This window comes from Sarcophilus harrisii, chromosome 4 (genome assembly GCF_902635505.1).
Source record: "Sarcophilus harrisii chromosome 4, mSarHar1.11, whole genome shotgun sequence".
Taxonomy (NCBI): Eukaryota; Metazoa; Chordata; class Mammalia; order Dasyuromorphia; family Dasyuridae; genus Sarcophilus; species Sarcophilus harrisii.
In genome coordinates this window covers 323,117,277-323,138,165 of record NC_045429.1, presented here as the reverse complement: position 1 = coordinate 323,138,165, position 20,889 = coordinate 323,117,277, and the positions used below count along the sequence as shown (strand labels likewise).

The 20,889-nt window shown below is 40.6% G+C and overlaps 1 protein-coding gene across 1 annotated transcript in view; it reads right to left on the bottom strand.

Annotated features, from left to right (window-relative positions):
- Positions 1–657: 657 nt before the first annotated feature.
- SCN4A (sodium voltage-gated channel alpha subunit 4) overlaps positions 658–20,889 on the bottom strand; it is a 59,162-nt gene continuing 38,930 nt past the window's right edge. Inside the window, exons 18-25 of the mRNA XM_003768454.3 lie at positions 18,770–18,943; positions 15,561–15,683; positions 9,273–9,551; positions 7,803–7,856; positions 7,315–7,452; positions 6,771–6,875; positions 5,844–6,114; positions 658–4,310 (exon numbers count right to left, since the gene is read on the bottom strand). Coding sequence (XP_003768502.1) covers positions 3,103–4,310; positions 5,844–6,114; positions 6,771–6,875; positions 7,315–7,452; positions 7,803–7,856; positions 9,273–9,551; positions 15,561–15,683; positions 18,770–18,943 — 2,352 coding nt within the window. The 3' untranslated portion in view covers positions 658–3,102. The remainder of the gene's footprint in view (positions 4,311–5,843; positions 6,115–6,770; positions 6,876–7,314; positions 7,453–7,802; positions 7,857–9,272; positions 9,552–15,560; positions 15,684–18,769; positions 18,944–20,889) is intronic.

The window sequence follows — 20,889 nt, the reverse complement described above, 5'->3', positions numbered from 1 at the left end:
TCAAGGAATAGAAGTTGAACCCTGGTCTTTTCTGGCTTGGTCATATGGCTACAGTCTTTGCCTTTTTCCTCCACCCTCCTTTGATTTTTCAGTCATGTCTTACTCTTTGTGACTCCATTTGGGATTTTTTTGGGCAGAAATACTATTAGTCTGAATAGTCTGCCATTTCCTTCTCCAGCTCATTTAACAGATGAGGAAACTAAGGGTAATAGGGGGAAATGACTTACCAGGGAGCACACAGCTAATAAGTTTTGATCTGAACTCATCAAGACGAGTCTTCTTGACTCCAGACTCAGCACCCTAAGCACTGTACTGACTCACTGCCCTTTTTTTTTTTTTTTTTTTTTTTTTTTTTTTAAATCTTTGCCCTCTTCTGATTTATGTGTTGTAAGGAAAAGAACACTGGGTTTGGGACCAAAAGATCTAAATCCACATCTCCTTTTTGCTATTTATTTGTGTGAGCTTGGGAAAATCAATTATTTTCCCTGGGTATGTATTTGTAAAATAGGGGTTAGACTGGATGATGGCCTTTCAGCTTTAAATTAATGATCTTATCCCCATCTTCCCTGTTACCCTTTTATCCCTCCCCTCTCATATGCACTGCTTCCCATTTCTCTTTCCTTGTCCAATTCAGACAACAGGACCAGTTTGGGTTGATGTTTATTGTAAGAAATATACAAAGGAAACAGGCTTCTCCTTAATTGGCTCAGAGCGGCTGCATCATCCCCACCCAGGACATAGGGCCCATTTAAGGCAGTTCCAGCCCCAGGGACACTCCTGTTCTTACTGGTCAGCAATACCTGGTTTGCCCAATGTATGTGTGGCAGGGGTGGGGTGGGGCAGGGCAGGGAAAGGAGAGTCTGAACCTCAGAAAGGTTGACAGGAGAGGGCCAGGCCCAAAGTTAGGGAGAAAGGGTAGGACTCCAACCCTTTCAAGACATGTGCACAAAGAATCAATCTTAGCCACTGACAGAAAGCTTCCAGTCTGACAATTTTCTGTTGCTTCAAGAAAAATTTTCAAGGTCCAGGGAAGGAGAATAGGGATGGCCAGGATGGTGGACAGAAAGAAGCCCTACTATTTGAATGAATACAGTGAAAAAACAGATAAGATGGAGACAGATGGAGAGAGGCAAAGGGAGAATCAGACACAGACACAGAAAAACAGAAAGGAAGAAGATGGGAAAATATGCAAAGGGATGAAGAGAAACACAAAGATAGCAGGAGAGATAAGGGAGACACAGTCATAAAGACCTACTATGGAGTGGCAAAGAGACCTGGAGATGCTGAAAGATTCAGAGATGGAGAGAGACACAATGCCAGAGAGGTGAGCAATGAGTGTTCATGCTTATCAACACACACACACACACACACACACACACACACACACTGAAACACATGGGGTGCTCTTGTTTTGAAGGTTTCACGGTTTCCTGAACTTTAGTCAAATTATTCATGAGAAATGAGAAGAAGAAGAAGAGGAACTTGGGACAATCTAGTACTCAATCTGAAAAACATGAGGCCCAGCCACCAAAGACACCATGCATGTGCTCACACATACATGTGTACGTATACAAACACACATATACACACACACAGAGGGAAGCGTGTTAAAAGAAATCATTCCCTGAGCAGCCTCTCAGTTTCCCTCTCTGGCCTTGGACCTTTCTCCCTAATCTCCTGAGGGGGGAGGTAACCAGAGCAGAGCTCTAGAAAAATGGTATTTATTTCCAAATCAGCTGGAACTACAGTTGAGGTGCCCACTGCCAAGGGTATGACTTCTAGCATTTGGGATCAGAACACCTGAATCCCTTTGAGGATTCTGAAGGTATTATCTACTGGGCCTTAACTGTCCCCATCTATAGGAATGGGATTAATCATTTCTATTCCTAGGATCTCTTGTCCTTAGGGAAAGGGTGGTAGAATGAGAGAAGTGGGGTGGTGGGTAGAATGGGAATAAGGAAGAGGCAATCTCTATGTCTTGAAGAAGAAAAGAGATTCTGTAGTTCTCTAGAGTGGGGTGGGCTTTAGCCTGCTATCCTAATATACCTTTTCCCCCCGATAACAGAAATCCTTACCCCCTTTTCCCCTCAAACAGTCTGGACAACCCCAGCAAAGAATTTTACACTTTTGCCATATTTATGTTATCTGCACAACTGGTACATAACATAATTGCTGATCTTGGCTCCTGGCCAACCACATTTCATAGAAAAATAAAATTTCAAAATTATGTCCTTATTTATATCTGCTCCCAAGGAGATGTGGCCAGTTTGAATGGGGACTAGGAAGACAAGTCTCACAGGATCACCAAAAGGAATTCTCCATGAGCCACATCCTCCCAAAAGGTGACGTGGTGGTCCAAATATCAGGGTTGTTTATGAGACTGTGTCTGTACCAATAAGATTTCTGATGAATGATCTTTTCCAGGGAGTTCTATAACTGGTGGGGTACTGGCCGGGTTTAGAAGATGCTTGAAGTTAGCAAGGGCCCCAAAGATGGTGCTCCCCATGGACTCGGCTCTTAAGACATCATTCTCTTCTGAGAGGGGAGTGGGTGGCTGAATTCCTCTGAGAAAAGAGGACCAGACCCCCTTAAGACACTGGAGATGTGAACACAGCTGATGGGTTGGGAAGGCCGAGTATAGCTTGTTGGGGTTCTAGGTGTCATGTGACTGGCCATGGACTGAGTGCCTGAAGAAAGCAGTCAGGTCCTAAAGCTCCTGGGCAGAGAGGAGATAGAAGGCAGCCTCCAGGAGGGAGGGAGAGAGTGGCCTTGATCACAAAAAGGGGGAACTGAGGAGAGATGGATGTAAGGGATGAACACTCAAGCTCCTCACCCCAACTCTTGAGGCTCTTGTAGCTCTTTCAGCCGGCAGTAGACAATTCACATTTCACATGGACTGTGCAAGATTGGGAGAAAGAATCTCTGGATTCTAGGGTGAGCCCCAATTGGCCAAATCTTTCCCAGCAAGATGGATTTGGACATCACTCCGTCTCAAAGCATACCTCCATCACAAGACTAAAACCTATAGGCTGGAGTGCAGGGTTCAACAGGGGAGCCCACCTGGGGCAGAGCCCACTGAAGGAAGTATCTACCCCCATCTTATTAGACAAGTGACTCCTTGACCCCTGGGCGGACTCCTTGCCCCTGTGGTTCTGGGGATGGCTGGCTTGAGTTTGGGGCATCAATGGGCATGAGACCCAGGGCAGGACCAGCCTCCCCTTTTGCTTTGTCTTCTTCTTTCTGGGAGCTGTTATTCCCATACATCTTGTTCATGGCATCGGCAATCAGCCCCTCCTTCTCTGGAGCCTCAAACCCGCTGCTATCTCCACTATGCCGATAGAGATAAGAGGCTTGCTTCATTGAACGCCTAAGTAAATGTCGGCGGTAGGCTCTTTGGATTTTCACAGCACATACCTCCTCCTGCTTCCTCTTCAGTGTAGTGGTGATGGGTTCATAGGAGACCTTGGATGGGTTGGCTGCCATGAACTTCTCCTCCATGGTCTGCTTGAGGGCATCCATCTCACCAGAGTCTCCTAGAACCTCTTTAGTTAGAGCAAAGAGTATATCGAGGCAGTGGATCTTGTCTCCAGGGACCATAGGCAGATCCAGAGTGATGAGTTTGATCTTGTTGGGTTTGGCGATCTTCAGAGGCTCCTGTAGGGTGTCCACAAAGTCAGAGAGGCGACTGTAGGCAATGAATTGTGTGGCATCTGGGTCAAACTTTTCCCATGTCTCATAGAACATCTCAAAGTCATCTTCCCCCAGTGGCTCACTGCTCTCCTCAGTGGCCACATTGAAGTTCTCCAGAATGATGGCGATGTACATGTTGACAACAATGAGGAAGGAGATGATGATGTAGCTACAGAAGAAGCAGATGCCGATGGAAGGATTGCCACAATCACCTTTGACGCTGCTGCCTGGGTTTTCCAGCTCAGGGTCACAGTCGGGGGGCCCACTGTTAAGGATGGGGTTCAGAAGCCCATCCCAGCCAGCTGAGGTGGTAATCTGGAAAAGGCAAATGATGCTGTTGCCAAAGGTCTCAAAGTTGAAAATGTCATCAATGCCAGACTCTTTCTTCACATAGGCAAAGTTCGACATGCCAAAGATGGAGTAGATGAACATGACGAGGAAGAGGAGCAGACCAATGTTGAAGAGGGCGGGGAGAGACATCATGAGGGCGAAGAGCAAGGTCCGGATACCTTTGGCACCTCGGATCAGTCTCAGGACGCGCCCTATCCGAGCCAGACGAATTACTCGGAACAGAGTGGGCGAAACAAAGTATTTCTGGATCAAGTCAGAAAGGGCAAGACCTGTATGAGAGAGAATCAGAAAGAAAGAGGAGAGAGAGGGAGAGAGACAGAAACAGAGATAGAGTGAGAGAGACAAAGACAGAGAAGTAGAGAGAAGAAAAAAAGAAGTCAGAGAAAAGAGAGGAAAAAAAGAAAGAGAAGAAAGAAGCAAGAGAAGAGAGAGAAGCAGATACACAGAGAAACACAGAGATAGAGAAGGGAGGGGGACAGAGAGAGAGGGAGAAGAAGGGAGGGAGGGGAAAAGAGAGAGGAAGAGAGATAAGAGGAGGGAGGAAGAAAGGGAGAGAATGGGAGATGTTAGGAATTGCCCCTTCTCTGGGAAGGTGAGGACATCTACAAAGCAGATATATCCTAAAAGGAGAGCAAGAAGGAAAGTTTAGTTATCTTGCTCCTAGGGACAATAGAACATTCAGGTTTTGAGGAGAATCTGTCTTTTTTTTTTTTTTTTTTTTTTTCCTCAGGAGGTCCTGAACCTTAGATTTTTAATTTAATGGCCTGGTTTCAAGGAAGGACCAAGGAGTCACAGAATTGTAGAGTTTTATACTTGGAATGGACCCTAGAGACCATGTAATCCAACCCACACTTGAATAAGAATTCCTATTATAATATATATGAAAAGTGATCATTCAGGCTCTGTTGGAAGAACTCAAATGAGGAGGAACCCTCTCTCTCTGGAGACAATCCCTTCCATTTACTAGCTAACTGATAGAAAGTTTTTCTTGACATTAACCTTAAATTTGCCCCTGTCACTTCTATTAATGCTCCTGGTTCTGTCCTTTGGGGGTGTCCCCTAATTTACTATTGCTGGGCTTTGCCAGGGAATCTTCTGAATAGCCAGCCTTTCCCCAGAAGTCAAAGTGGGGTGGGAAGATTCATTACTTTGGTCTTCATCCCTTTGAGGCTAATCCATGGTTTAGAGAGGAGATTTAATTCCTTTTAAGTTCTAAGTTTTAGGATTTATATGCATGAGAATGTATGTGTGTACATTTTTGTGTTCTACAGGAGAATGTGCGCCTATTTAGGTGTGTGTGTATATATATATACACATATATATATATTTAGATGCATTTATGTTTTCAGATGTATGGATATGCTTGTTTATATGCATTATATTCATTCATGTATGTGATAGCTAGTGTGTTCACATATGCCTATTTGTGTTTCTGCCAGACCGTGTATGTATAATTGAGTATATAGGTATATGTGTGTAGAGTGCTGATAGAAAGGCGTGGCTTGCCATTTGCTTCTCCAGCTCATTTCTCAGATGAGGAAACTGAGGCAAATAGGGCAAAGTCCTTGCCTATAGTCACACGACTAGTAAGTGTCTTTCTTGGTTCTCCATTGATGGCATCACTGCGAGGTGATATATTTTACCTAGAATGTGCTTACATGGGTTCATCAGTTTGCTTATATTTCTTGAGACGTGTCTCTTTATTATGGGGACAGATTTATGAGCACATGTGTCTGTGTGTGGGAGGGAATGCTCAGATATGTGCATACAGTAAGGGGAACCTGGTGACTATCAGTGCTCACCCGCAATGGAGAGGATCACAACCACAAAGTCAAAAATGTTCCAGCCAACAGTGAAGTAGTAATGACGCAGCGCTACCATCTTGAGCACACACTCGCCCGTGAAGATGATGATGAAGACCATGTTGATATTGTAAAGGATGTCAATCTTGAGCTGGCTCTGGTCATCTGTCTCCACCATCATGGTGACCATGTTGAGACAGATCAAGAACATGATCATGATGTCAAACATCTGCTTGGTCACAAAGTCATACACCATGCCCTGAATCTTGTTCTTTAGCACAAAATGGGAGATGGGACATGGGAGAGTTCAGGAAGGACAACCATGGGACACACAGAGGCAGAGAGAACAGGACACAACAGACAGAAAAGAGAGAAAGAAGGTACATCAGGTCACCTGGGAGGAGCCTTAAGACACAGCGAGGAGTGGAGGATGGGGATAGAATGGCTTGGGTCTGACTACTCTCTCCACTGGAGACCCTGCTGGAATCCATCTCCATCAGGGAATTCTTTGTGGGATCCTTCAGGACAAAGGTCTTTTCTGGGGGAGCATCTCTTGTTTCAGGGGAACCACTAGTTGGGATATCTCTCAGCCTGGACTATCTCCCTTTGCTTGGTTCATACCCATCAAGTTATTGCCCACTTAGAATATAGAACTAACATTCCCATATCCTCACCCTTCAAAGAAATCCTTGTCCAATAGGTAAGGGAGATGTGCTAAGATGGGGGAGGGGCAGAAAACCAGTATAGTGAAATATAAAGAAAAATATTTATAGAATTCTTTAAACACAAATTTACTGAGGGTGGCAAACCAAAAGATAATTATTGGAAGTGAAAGAGCAAATTGAGGAAACATTCTGGGCCTTCATGGGGCTCTTCTTTTTCCCCATCCCCACCATACCTCCCACCCTCCCACCATAGAGGCTATACCTGAGGTCGAGGAATTGGCTTCTGTGGCTTCTTGGAGCCCAGTTTTTTCATGGCATTATAATATTTCTTCTGTTCCTCTGTCATGAAGATGTCCTTTCCTCCAAAGTATAATGGGAATCAACCCATTTAGATGGGGAAGCCCGTACCCATCCCTTTAACCCCCAATATCCTCCTAACACCAATCAATTAGTTCCATTAGCATCATGACTCTTAGAACCATTAATTCTAGGAGAGACCCCTAGCCCAATAAGGCAAGTAAAAGTCAAGCCAAGAAGAAGGTTAAGTCTTCTATCATTTTGTCATTCTATGATTCTAAAAGGATTAGAAATTAAGAGGGATAGAAGGAAAGGGTTGTATAAGTAATAAGAGATTGTGAGAATTGGCAAGCAGAGGAAATAGGGGCTATGGGGAAAGGGGAAGAACTGGAAGGGAAGGTGGAAGGAATGGAGGTAAAGGGAGAGCAGGTAGGGAAGGGGAAAAGGAGAGGAAGACGAGAAAAGAAAATGGGAGGAAAAGAGATAGATGGCCTGGATATGATACTCATCTTCTTTTTTTGCTGATTGAAGTTGTCAATGATGACTCCAATGAAGAGATTGAGGGTGAAGAATGCTCCAAAGATGATGAAGAAGACGAAGTAGATGTACATATAAATATTCACTTCATACTGGGGTTGTTCTTCAATCTTTTGAGTCAGAATGGAGGCGTATGAGCAGTAACTACCCCATTAGAGAGACAGAACTACTAGCTCCTTTCCCCACCCCCACAATCCCATTATGGAATGGAATCCCACTGTGGAAGAGAGGGTCTTTCCTCCAGAGAAGGAAAGGAGAAGAAAGAGGGGGTCTGGAGGAGACAGAACTGTATCTAGCAATTTGGGGGATGGAACAAGATGGGAAAATTATATCACATTACAAGTCAGAGTTCCATGGAGAACTGGGAAATTAAGGGGAACCTCTCATCTTCCTTTCCCTTCACCTAACCTGTCAAGTCAAGGATTTAGGAGGTTTGTCTGTGTGTTCCAGTTTCACTGACCTCTCGAGAATCCACAGCTGCGTACATGATGTCCATCCAGCCCTTGAAAGTAGCCTGGAGAATGTTGAAGGGGAAAGTCAGAAGCATTTTGATGGAAGGAGAGTGCATCTACTGGAAGATCCATCAACTCACCTGACCTTCCAGTTTTTATAAATCAATTTCTACCCACTAAAAAGCACAAATTTGGTTCTCATGCTTTGCCTTCCCCAAAGCAGGGACATCAGCTGGGCCAGACTGACTTCCTTGAGTCTTAGGTTGAGGGTGTTGAATGTAACAGAATCCTGGTCTTGAAGTATGGGAGATCTGGATCTGAATCCTGACTCAGACACTTGGAAGCTGTGACATTATGGGCCAAAACACTTGAGTATTTGGGCCTCAGTTTCCTTATATATAAAGTAAAGGGATTAGACTCAATAACCTATAGGCAAGTCAGTTAAACTCTAAACCATTATTTTCATAGCTGAAAAATTAGAATTAAAAAAATAATCTTTGACCTGCCTATCCCACAGAAGATTTGGATTCAAAACCTACCTCTGATATTTTTTTGCTCCAACACTAAAGTACAATGCATTAAAAAGTGTATTGTTCTGAAGAAATTTGAGGCTAGAATTGTTGGGAGGATATGAGAAAATGTTTGTGAAAATGTTCAATAAACTAGTCATCTTGAAAACTAGATACATTTGAGTTATTATACAGATGCAAATTATTATTATTATCATGGTGGTTGTTATTATGAGACACCCCAGCTGACAGGAAGATCAGGAAACAACTATCGCTGCAGAAACAGGGAAAAGACTAAAAAGGAGAAAAGAAAAAAAAATGACAGCTTGAATAGAGTGACTACATCCTCTTGTCTCCATCTCCATCAGGGAACAAACCAGATAATTCTGAAGCACTCTGGAGGGATTGAACTGAGATCCCTAGCAAGACAATCTTTAAATTTGATATTTCCATTGCTCCTTAAAATATGCAAAGTATTTTGAATATATTACTTCACAGCCTTGTGAGATAGGTGCTACTTACCCATTTCACATGCAGCTGAGATCCAGAGAGGTCTCATAATAATAATAATTAATAATAATTCATTTTATTTATTTATGAATACATGTATTTTCTAGTTTGATTTTCACATCTTTTTTTTTTAGGTAAGTATTATTATCCACATTGTATAGATGGGGAAACTGAGTGAGGGTCAGCAGAAGTTAAGTGACTTATCTAAGGTCACTCACTTATTCATCTAACTAGCACTTATTAAGGCATTGGACTAAGTGTTGGAGCAAAAAAAATCAGAGAATAAAGATCTACACTTTAAGTCCAAAACTCAGTCCATTGAGCCCCATTGCTCAAAACTTCCCACAGAATAGGTAGATTTTCAACGAATAATAATGAAGATGTCAGGAGAAAGAACTAAGGACAAATTCAGTTGAGATAAGTAGGGTAGAGATGATAGTTTGGAGGGCTGCCACTTACCACCTGCAGGAGTGAGAGGTAGCCAAGGCCCACATTGTCAAAGTTAACCTTGACATTGACCCATCGAACCTCCCCTGTGTCCATCAGTTTGAAGCAATCTGACTTGTTGTTGACTTCAGAGATGTCAAAAATTTCCGAGGTGGTAGTATTGATGCATCGGTAATACTTCCCCGCAAACAAGTTGACACCCATGATGCTGAAGATGAGCCAGAAGATCAGGCAAACAAGCAACACATTCATGATGGAAGGGATGGCACCCAGGAGGGCATTCACTACCACCTGGGAGCAGGGAGACAGGCAGGTGGGGAGATTTATGGATCAAAACCCAGAATCTTCCCCTTTCCACCCTATCTAACATGTCAGGTCTTCAAGCCCTAGCCCAATGGAGGAAGGAGCTACCTCTGTGCTTAAGGGGTGCATGAGCCATTGGGTGGGAGTAGAATAGGGTGAAACAGCTACCATCATCTGGGAACTTCCAGCCTGATAGCAGAGTTAGGATACAAAACCACTCAAAAAAAAAAGTAAAGAAAAGAGTGGAAATGAATGGAGTTAAATAGGAATGAAGACTTCCTGGAGTGGAGCAGAACTGAAAAGGGAAAGAGCCAGGAAGTTTTCCTAAGTTTGTGGCACAGCCATCCCCAAAAGGTCAGAGGTAGGGGCTGGAATGCATGGAGAACAGGACATTGGAAAGGATTTTGCCTGGAAAGAGCCATGTGTCTGGAAGTAGAGGATTGGCTGGGAAGTAAAAGCATGGGATTAGAAGATGAAGAGCTCTTGGGAGGGGTCCTGGTACCCATCTGAGGTCAGATTATTTATGAGATCAGTGTGGGGTTCTTTGCTCAGTTGCCAATGTGGCTGCCTGGGTTGAGGGGAGGAGGGAGGTGGTTTTCACTGGAAGTATCTTTGCCACAAGTCACTGGGCAAGGGACAAAAACACTCCAACTTGACTCCCCCTAAAATAGGAAATGAGGTCTCAGCCACACATGATTACTTTTCTCCCCTTCCTCCTACCCCCCTGGCTGACTGGGCAACTATGAAAACATAATCTCAGGCATAGAAAAGGAAGCTTATCTAAAATAGGCTGGTATGAGAAGTCAGAAGGCTTCTTTCTCTTCCCATAAAGGAGGGGTAGTGAATTTTGCTTGATTAGCATAGTCTAACATTACTAACTTAGAATACTAGAGTAGAGATTTTAGTCTGCATTTGTGAATTCTGGTAGATTTTTTTTTTTAAACAGAGGTTGTTATTATTATTCAATGGTTTCGATCAGGTCCAATTCTTCATGAACCCTATTGAGATTTTCTTGGAAAAGACACTAGAGTGCATTGCAAACTTTAAAGTGCTACATAAAAATGCTAAAAGATAAAAATGGATTTCCAATTTTTTAGAAGCTAGGCTGGAATGCCTTAATGAAAGGATAAGAACAATTGTAGTAAGCAGTGTTGGTATAAAAGTGTATACTTAAAGTAGTCAATTAACCACTTCCCAACATTGTTTGGGCAGCTAGATAAATCAGAAATTCAAATCTGGCCTCAGATGCTAATTAGCTCTGTGACCCTGGGCATTTAACTCTGCCTGCCTCAGTTTCCTCATCTGTAAAATGAGTTGGAGAAAGAAATGGCAAACCACTTTAGTATCTTTGCCAAGAAGACTTCAAATAAGGTTACAAAGCGGCAGGTGGCAGATCCAACTGAAAATGAACAATAACAAATATTATTTACTCTATAGATTTGCTTAGAAGTCTTTTTTCAGATCTGTAGTTTATCACAGAAGTTTCACAAGATGGTGAAAAATGTTGGAATGAGTTAGAAGACCTGGGTTCTAATCCTGAGTCCATCTGACTCACTGTTTCTTTGCCAAAAGATCTAATGTCTCTTGGACCCAGTTTGTTTATCTATAATAAGTGGATATCAATATTTGTCTTGCTATTCTTACATGTGAAGATCAAATATTAAATGCTCTGTAGCTCAGCAGGATATATAAGGGTGAGCTATTATTAGTTTCCACAAATTTTATTTCCATCAGTCACTTCCCCATGCGGAGCCGCCAATTGCTTATGGGGCTGATGGAAACTCAACCCATCACCCAAAGTTGTTTGTTCACCAGAAACTAAGATAGGAGAGGAAAGCAAAGTTCCAGGAACTTTCTATCCCAGCTTATCACCCCAAGTCCCTAAAACCCTGAGTGGTCCCTCATCTGCAAGGGAGGTGCTATTGGATGGGAGAAAGACACTGCATTTGAAATTAAAAGTTCTTCATTCAAATTTTAACTCTTTGATGGTTCTGGGTCTCAGTTCCCTCTTTTGTAAAATGGGGATAATAATAGCATGTGGGTTTTTTTTTTGTGAGGATCAAATGAGATGACAATTAAAGCACTTTGTAAACCTTCAAAGGCTATTGTGATAGTAATAGCTTTTAAAAATTATGCAGATGTTACCTCATTTGATACTAGCAATAATCCTGGGAGATAGGTGCCATTATCATCTATTTTCCACTTGAGGAAGCTATGGGCCAATGAGATTAAGGGAATTGTTAAGCATTACACAACTAGTGAGTATTTGAGGTAGGATTAGAATTCAAGTCTTCCTCACTTCTGGTTCATCATTCTATCTACTGTGCTACCTAGTTAGTATAGACCATAGTATTTTAGGCCATAAAACATATGTATAGTGTGGACTGTAGTGTAATACAACAGCATCTCTGTTTAAAAATCTATCAGTTCACAAATTTATAGTGGTCTTGTCTTGAAAATCATATAAGTAAATAAAGTTAGATTATGCTAAAGAAGTGGTATTAGGGGAAGAGTGTAATCATTTATGAGGGGTAGCTGGGTCGGACAGTAGATAGAGGGTCAGTTCTGGGTCCGGAAGACTCATTTTAGTGAGGTCAAATTCATCTTCAGGCACTTACTAGCTGCGTAAATTTGGGCAAGTCACTTAATTCTGTTTACTGCAATTTTCTCATCTATAAATCCAGATCTAGAGAAGGAAATGGTAAACCACTCCAGTAACTTTGCCAAGAAAATCCCAGATGGGATCATGAAAAGTCGGACATGATTGCAATGACTAAACACAACAACAAATGAACATTTTATATAGTGCTTACTATGTGCACCAGGCACTGTCGTAAGTGGTTTTTTTTTTTGTTTTTTTTTTTAGGCGATGAATTTAAGTGATCTCTCAGGATCACATAGTTACTTAGTGTCTGAGGCTAGATTTGAACTCAGATCCTCCTGACTACAGGCCAGTTTTCAATCTACTATACCACTCAGCTGGTCTATGGTAAGTGATTTTAAACAAATGTTATCTTATGTGATCTTTACAACAACCTAGAGAGGAAGATGCAATCATTATATCAATTTTACAAATGAGGCAACTAAGGCAAACACTGTTAAATGACTTGCCCAGACCCAGCTACCAAGTGTCAGGTCATCTGGAGTTCTAGCTACTATGTTACCAGTGGCCTCTAGGAGTAACTCAAACTCCTTCATGGAAAGAGAAAGTTTCCTCCCTTGCATGTCAGGTTGCTTCAGATTCAGGAAGACCTAGTGGCTTCCTTGCTATGCTTGAGTCTGCATGTTCATAATTGCCCAGTCAGCCAGCAGACTTCCCCCAAAGAATCCCACTAAATTATCTCTTTCCTGTCCTTTGAGTCTCCTCCACCCTTGGACAAAATATGCATTCACAGAATCACAGAATCTGAGTTGGAAAGAACCTCAGAATCCACTTAGTCTGATTCTTCCTAGAGCAGGGATCTCCTCAGCAATATCCCCTGAATGCCTCCAATCTCTCTCCTTGAAGGCCTCCAGTGCTTGGCAGCTCATTAAAGCAGTGGTTCTCGAAGTAGGGTCTAGAGAATCCTGGGGATCTCTGAAACCCTTTTAGAGGGTCTACAAATTCAAAAACAGTTTTTATTTCCAATATGGTAAATGTCTATAAATATAATCCAGATAAACAAAAACTCTTTGGAGAGATCCTCAATAATTTTTAATAGGATAAAGATACTAAAAACAAAAGTTTGAGAACCACTTCATTAAAGGAACTCATTCCAGTTCCTCTGCTTACTGGGAATTTTTTTTTTCCTTACATAGAGTCAGACTCTCTCTAAGACTTCCAGCTAGTTGCTCCCAATTCTCCCCTCTAGTATCAAACAGAATTAGTCTAATCCTTCTTCTATATTACACTCCTTCAGATACTCAACTCTATTCTCATCTCTGCCTATTGTCCATGACTCTATCCCTACTCCTCACCCTCCATTTCCAGTTCCTTCAATCATGGGTCACATACTTTCTAGTACCTTCTTGGTTGGTTGACTTCTGGACATACTTTTGTCAATGCCCTTCTTAAAATGTGAACCCCAGAATTGACCACAATTTTCCAGATATAAACTGATCAGGGAAGAATACATGAGAACGCTCTCCCTACTTTGTTTTGGCTACTAAACATGTCTCAATGCAGCCCAGGATTACATTAACTTTTTTTAAAATTTTTGTTACCATGCCAAACTAATGACTAATATTGGGCTTGTGGTCCACTAAAGTCCATTTTTTTAAAAATACTAATTGTTATCTAGTGACTCCTCCTTAGTTCATCTATGCCTATGTCTTAATGCTTTCCATTGCATCATGTTTTATGGGGGTAGAGGCCCCATAAGGAAATTAATCTCATTTCTTTATAATTATATTTCCTACATTCCACCTCTGTTGTTTTGTTGTCATATCATGACCACATTTCTTGGCAGAGATACTGGAGTGGGTTAGCCATTCCCTTCTCCAGCTCATTTTACAGAGGAAACTGAGGCAAACAGGGTAAAATGGGTAGCCCAACTAATTGGTAACTCAGGTTTTTCTAACCTCAGCCCCGGTACTCTATCCACCATATCACTTTGTTGCTCTATATTCCATTTCTACCACTAGGCTACTACCCCTAGGGTAGCAGCTTACTTCTGTTCCTTTCAACCTCTTCCTCTCCACTCCATAGTATCATGGATACAGTACTGAACTTGTAATTAGGAAGAGCTAGATTCAAATTCTGCCATTTACCAGCTATGTGACCTTGAGCAAACTATTTAACTTCCCCAGAACTCAGTTTCCTTATCTGTAAAGTGAGGTGGGATGTACTAATTGAACTCTAAGGTCCATTCCAACTCTTGAATCCAAGGTACTTAATGCAAAATTATTGGGGAGCATTTGATTTCAAGTCAGGAAACTCAGAAGATATGGACTTGAATTCTGGCCTAGATCTACTTTTTATCTTCTATGTGACTTGGGGCAAGTTATGAATGACAACCCTCTGGTTCCTCCTCTGTATAATGAAGTGGTTAGATCTGATTATCCCTAGAGAATCCTCCAGCTCAAAAAAAACAAACAAACAAAAAAAACAAAACCCTGTGACCCTTTGGGGACTCCGTGGGTTCTCAAGAAAGGACTGTTAATTTGACTTGTGAAATAAGACTTCACCACTAGGTATAACCAAGGAAGAATGTCTACTCTCTTTTTCCATGATCTCAATGACAGAGAGAAGTAATGGAGTTCTCCCTGAGGGTTAATGGTGGAGAGAAAGTTTTCTCAAAAAAACTTAACAAAGAAGCAATTTCCTTGAGTTATATAACCCATGCAAGGATAGGACTGGGGAATGGGGTAGGGGATGGTTCTTTATCATAGGAATCCAAAAGTGATTGGTCCTTCCTGGGACAAACTAAGATGTGAATTTGGGTCAGATGTTATCCAAACTGAAAATATTTCCTGTTAATTAGGTACTATGTGTGACTGTTCCAAGCCTCATCCTGTTATTCTTCATGTCTACCCAACCCCCTTCCCTTTCCCTTTCCCTCCCTCCCCACAATTGTAACTTAATCTGGACCACTCAGCAAATTCTAGCCTGAGGCTGCCTTTGGTGTGAGAAGCTTCTGACTGAGGCTAGGTCATCAGTAATAGGCTATAAACATGTGGGTCCCTGTCTACTCTCCCCAGCAGTATAAGCTATGGACATGTGGCTACCTGTCTGCTCTCTTGCTTAGTTAGAAGGTCCCTTGGGCAGGAGAAGAGTAAATAGTGATTATTGACCATTGAAAGCAAGTTCATTCATTACTTATTTTCTTGGAGGCTCTCCCTCCCTTCCTCCCTTCCCCTCTTTCTCCCTCTCCTGCTCTCCCTCTCTCTCCTCCTTCCCTCCCTCTTTCTCCCTTTCCCTTTCTCTTTCTCCCTCTTTCCCTCCTTCTCTCTCTCTCTCTCTCTCTCTCTTTCTCTCTCTCTCTTTCTGATTTCTCCCCCAAGTTCTTAGAGACCTACCCTCATGCCTTCAAATCTGGACAGGGCCCGGAGTGGTCTAAGGGCCCGAAGTGTCCGGAGTGACTTGATGGCACCAAGTTCAGAATAGCCCAACCAGTTGGCTACCAGGCTGATGATGGAGACCTAAGGAGAGAAGTCAAAGAGGAATAATTAGAAAGGGGGACACCCAGTGTCAAGGACAGAGAAAGAGAATACAACCCCATGGTCACTCAAAGGATATTATCCACTACATTCATCTCTCTTAAGCCAAGAGAGGACTGACCCTTAATAGACATATTCCTCCAGTGACATAATTCCATGTGTCACTCTTTACCCCATTACACGGCTTTTCAGAACTGGAAATATTTTGAATGACCCCTGAGTCCTGCCTTCTGGGGAATAGCAAAGGGAAGGTGCTTAGGGAAGCAACACAGTGCATACATGGTACATAGTATATGAAAAGTACGTCCCAACTCCGATAGTTGTTTGGTGTATAATAACCTTGGACAAGTCACTTAGTCTTATCAAGTCTCAATTTTTTTATTAAAGCTTTTTATTTTCAAAACATATGCATGGATGATTTTGTAACTTAACCCTTGCAAAACTTTAGTTCCAATTTTCCCTCCCCTTCTCCCACCCTCTCCCCTAGATGGCAAGTAATCCAATATATGTTAAACATGGTAGAAATATATGCTAAATTCAATATATATATATATATATATATATATATATAATATATATATCAATTGGAGTTAAGTGACTTGCCCCAGGGTCACACAGCTAGGAAGTGTTAAGTGTCCAAGAACAGATTTGAACTCAGGTCCTCCTGATTTCAGGGCTGGTGTTCTATCCACTGCACTATATGCCCTAGATAGCTGCCCCATATGTATACATATTTATACAATTATCTTGCTGCACAAGAAAAATTAGATCAAAAAGGGAAAAATGAGAAAGAAAACAAAATGCAAGAAAACAAGAATAAAAAGAGTGAGAATGCTATGTTGTGATCCACACTCAATTCCCATAGTCCTCGCTCTGGGTGCAGATGGCTCTCTTCATTATAAGATCATTGAACTGGTTGTTGAAGAAAGGCACATCCAATAGAACTGATCATCATATAATATTGATGTTGTCACGTACAATGATCTCCTGGTTCTGTAAGTCTCTCCAGGCCTCTTTGAAATTATCCTGCTGATCGTTTCTTATAGAGCAATAATATTCCATAATATTTATATACCATAATTTATTCAGCTACTCTTCAGTTGATGGCCATCCACTCGAGTTTCCAGTTTCTTGCCACTAAAAAAAGGACCACCACAAACATTTTTGCACATGTGAGTCCCTTTCCCTCCTTTAAGATCTCTTTGGGATATAAGGCCAGCAGAAACACTGCTGAGTCAAAGGGTATGTACAGTTTGATAGCTCTTTGGGTATAGTCCAAATTGCTTTCCAGAATAGTTGGATCTGTTAACAATTCCACCAACAATGTATCAGTATCCCAGTTTTTCCACATTCCCTCCAAAGTTTGTCATTATCTTTTCTTTCATTTTAACCAGTCTCAGAGTTGTCTTCAAATCTCAATTTCTTAATCCATAAAATGGGGGTAAAAATCCTTCTGAATCCAATTCTTCTTGTGCAACAAGAGAACTTTTCGGTTCTGCACACATATATTGTATCTAGGATATACTATAACATATTTGACATGCATAAGACTGCTTGCCATCTAGGGGAGGAGGTGGAGGGAGGGAAAGGGAAAAGTCAGAACAGAAGTGAGTGCAAGGGATAATGTTGTAAAAAATTACCAATGGCATATGTTCTATCAATAAAAAGTTAAAATAATAAAAAAAGAAATAATGTATCCTAAAAATAAATAAAATTAATAATCTATAAAAATAGGGGTAAAAATAATGACTTTACCTACTTGACAGAAATGTTATAAGGATCAAATGAGACAAAATAGATAAAAAGGCTTTGAAAAGGATAAAAGGCTATATAAATTTAAGATATTTACCTTATAAGTTGGCCACATTCCTACCTCCTTTTCCATTTCTTCCACCTAAAGCCTGTTCAACCTGTTCTTTGTCTACCTTGAGTCTCGTTGGGATCTATCAACCCTTTGGGAAAATATCAGGCTCTCTGATATCTCCTTATTTTGAAGGCAAAGCTACATATTCTATTATAATGCAAGCCCTTTGAGATCAATAACTATGTTCATTTTTGTTTTGCCTGATATATGGGAAGCACTTAATAAAAGCTTGTTGCATTCTGAGATAACACTTCATACCTCTCAGACTGATGAAGATGATGGGAAAAGATAATGATAAAAGTTGGAGGAGAATGCTAAAAAAACTGGGACAGTAATACATTGTTGCTAGAGTTGCAAAATGATCCAACCATTTTGGAGAGCAATGTGGAACTGCCCAAAGGGTTATAAAACTATGCATACCCTTTAATCCAGCCATGTCATTAGTGGGTCAGTATCCCAAAGAGGGGAAAGGGCCCCCTGTGCAAAAATATTTGCAGCAGCCTTTTGGAGTGGCAAGGAAATTGAGTAGGTGTCCACCAACTGGGGAATGACTGAATAAGTTAAGGTATATGAATGCAATGTGATATTATCGTTCCAAAAGAAATGATGAGCAAGCTGATTTCAGAAAAGCCTGGAAAGACTTAACATGAACTGATGCTGAGTGCAGTGAGCAGAACTAAGAGAACATTTACACAACAGCAACTTATGTGATGATCAACTGTGATGTTCTTGGCTCTTCCCAACAATACAATGATTCAAGGCAATTCTAATACACTTGGGGTAGAAAATGCCATCTGAATCCAGAGAAAGCTATGGAGACTGAATATGGATTGTAGCATAGAATTTTCACTTTTTTGTTTGTTTTTTTATTTCTCATGGTTTTTTCCCTTTTGGTTTGATTTTTCTTGCACACATGGAAATATGTTTAAAAGAACTGAACATATTTAACCTATATCAGATTATTTGCTGTTTTGGAGAGGGGGTAGGTAAGAGAGTGAGGAAGAAAAATTTGGAACACAAGTCTTACAAAAACAAATGTTAAAAACTATCTTTGTATGTATTTGGAAAATAAAATACTATTGAAAAAAAATTTAAAAAAAGAACAGTCCTAGTTGGGATCCTGAGCCTTCATGCATTATTATTGCCCTCCCACTCCACCTTTGAAAGGAGCCCAGTGACATTGGACCATATCATGGCAACTTACATCTACAATGAGGAAGTCAAGCCAGCACCAGGCATTGGTGAAATACACTTTAAAGCCATAAGCCACCCACTTGAGCAGCATCTCCAAGACAAATACATAGGAGAAGACCTTGTCCGCATACTCTAGGATCGTTCGGATCACCTTCCGTTGTTCAATGTAGATATCTTCGAATGCCTAAATGAAGAATAGAGAGCCCTGAATGCGCTTGGAGGGTTGGGAAGATGGAGAGATGTGCACCTAGCAGCAACTTTGAGAGGGATGGAGGAAAGAAATGGTCTCAAATCTTGTTGTTTGGTCATTTTTCAGTCATGTCTGATTCTTCATGACTCCACTTAGAGTTTTCTTGGCAGAGATACTGGAGCAGTTTGCCATTTCCTTCTCCAGCTCATTTTACAGAGGAGGAGACAGAGGAAAACAGGGTAAAGTGATTTGCCCAGCTTCATACAACAAGAAAGTATCTGAGGCTGGATTCGAACTAAGAAAGTTGTCTTCCTGACTCCAGGCCTGGCACTGTGACGCCACCTAGTTGCTTGTTTTACCCTTAAATGATACCCCCAATCCCTAGAAAAGAGCACTCAGCTAGAATCTGACCAGTTACCTGAAGAAGGGGATGGGTAAAATTATTCAGCCTTCAGCTGAGATGTCATTGATAGGGTTATGGACCACTAGAGGAAGGGTTCTAACATATAAGACTTTACATGTATTTCTAAAATATCTACCCTGCAAGAGATTAAAAAAACACAAAACTCCCCAAGGAATTAAAAAAAAAAACACCCTAGTATTCATCAAACCTCAATAATTACATTCTTTATATTATTGATTATTGATAATAATTGATAGGTTGATAGATAGTAATTGATAGGTTATTGATATTAATACTTTAAAAAAAAAGATTTTATTACTATCTTTTGCTTTAATATCACTGGATTTTTCCCATATCTTTTTCTCTCTCTCCCAGAGAACTATCCCTTATCACAAATATTTTTTTAAAATAGAAGAAAATTCAATAAGACTGAACACTAACTACATCAAAAAAAAAAAAAACAACTTAATGCTAAATTTTAATTTGATTGATCAAACATTTACTAAGCACCCATTCTATATGATGTCTAATTCTAATCAGTGGGGATATAAATATAAGAATGAAATGGTTTCTATTCTTGAAGCTAATATTTTTCTGGGGAAGGAGCATTTATAATATCACATGAATAAATAAAAAGAAATACCAAATATAATTCAATATGTAGAAATCACTTAAAACTAGGGAGATTAGAAATGTTCTATATAGCAGGTGGCAAATAAACAATGCATTGCATCTTAATCCCCCAGTGACCTAGGAAACACCCTCTTTCTCCCTTTCACCTCATCCCCAACAGAAATTGCAGTTAAAGTATCACCAACCTGCATCAAGTAGACTAAGGGAAGCCAATCTATTACTTTTAAAATAATAAATCCTATAAAGCAAGAATTCTTACTGTGGGGTCCATGGGGCCCCAAAAGGGCCAGTGGATAGATTTCAGAAGATCTGTCAATTCGGATGGGAAAAAATATTTTTATAGTTGTATGTCAATTGAGTTGATTTCCTTTGGAATTCAATGTGTTTTACTTAATGTATTTAAAAACACTCTGAGAAGGGGTTCATAGTCTTCACTAGATTGCCAAAGAAGTCCATAATATGCCAAAAATGTTTAAAACCTTTTCTCTATTCCCAGAATCAAAAATGATGTAGTTAGGTGGCATAGTGGATAGACAGATAGAGCTGAGTTCAAATCCCACCTTGGAGTTTTACCATTTGTATGACCCTGGACAAATCATAATATCTCTGGTACTTGGTTTTCTGGAAAAGGGGGAATGATAATAGTGCCTATGTCCTGGAGTTGTCATGAGGATCAAATGTGGCAACATATATAAAATGTTTTGCATACTTTAAAGTGATATATAAATTATATATATAATATATATAAAATGATACATAATTAAATATATAAGTAAAATTTTATTATGATATTAAGGAATATAATTCATATACTATTAATAATAAATTAAAGAAATGTTACCTCTGAATCATTTAGAGTATTTTTTTCTTTCTTTTGCTTTGAGTGGCCAAGAGGGTCTTATAT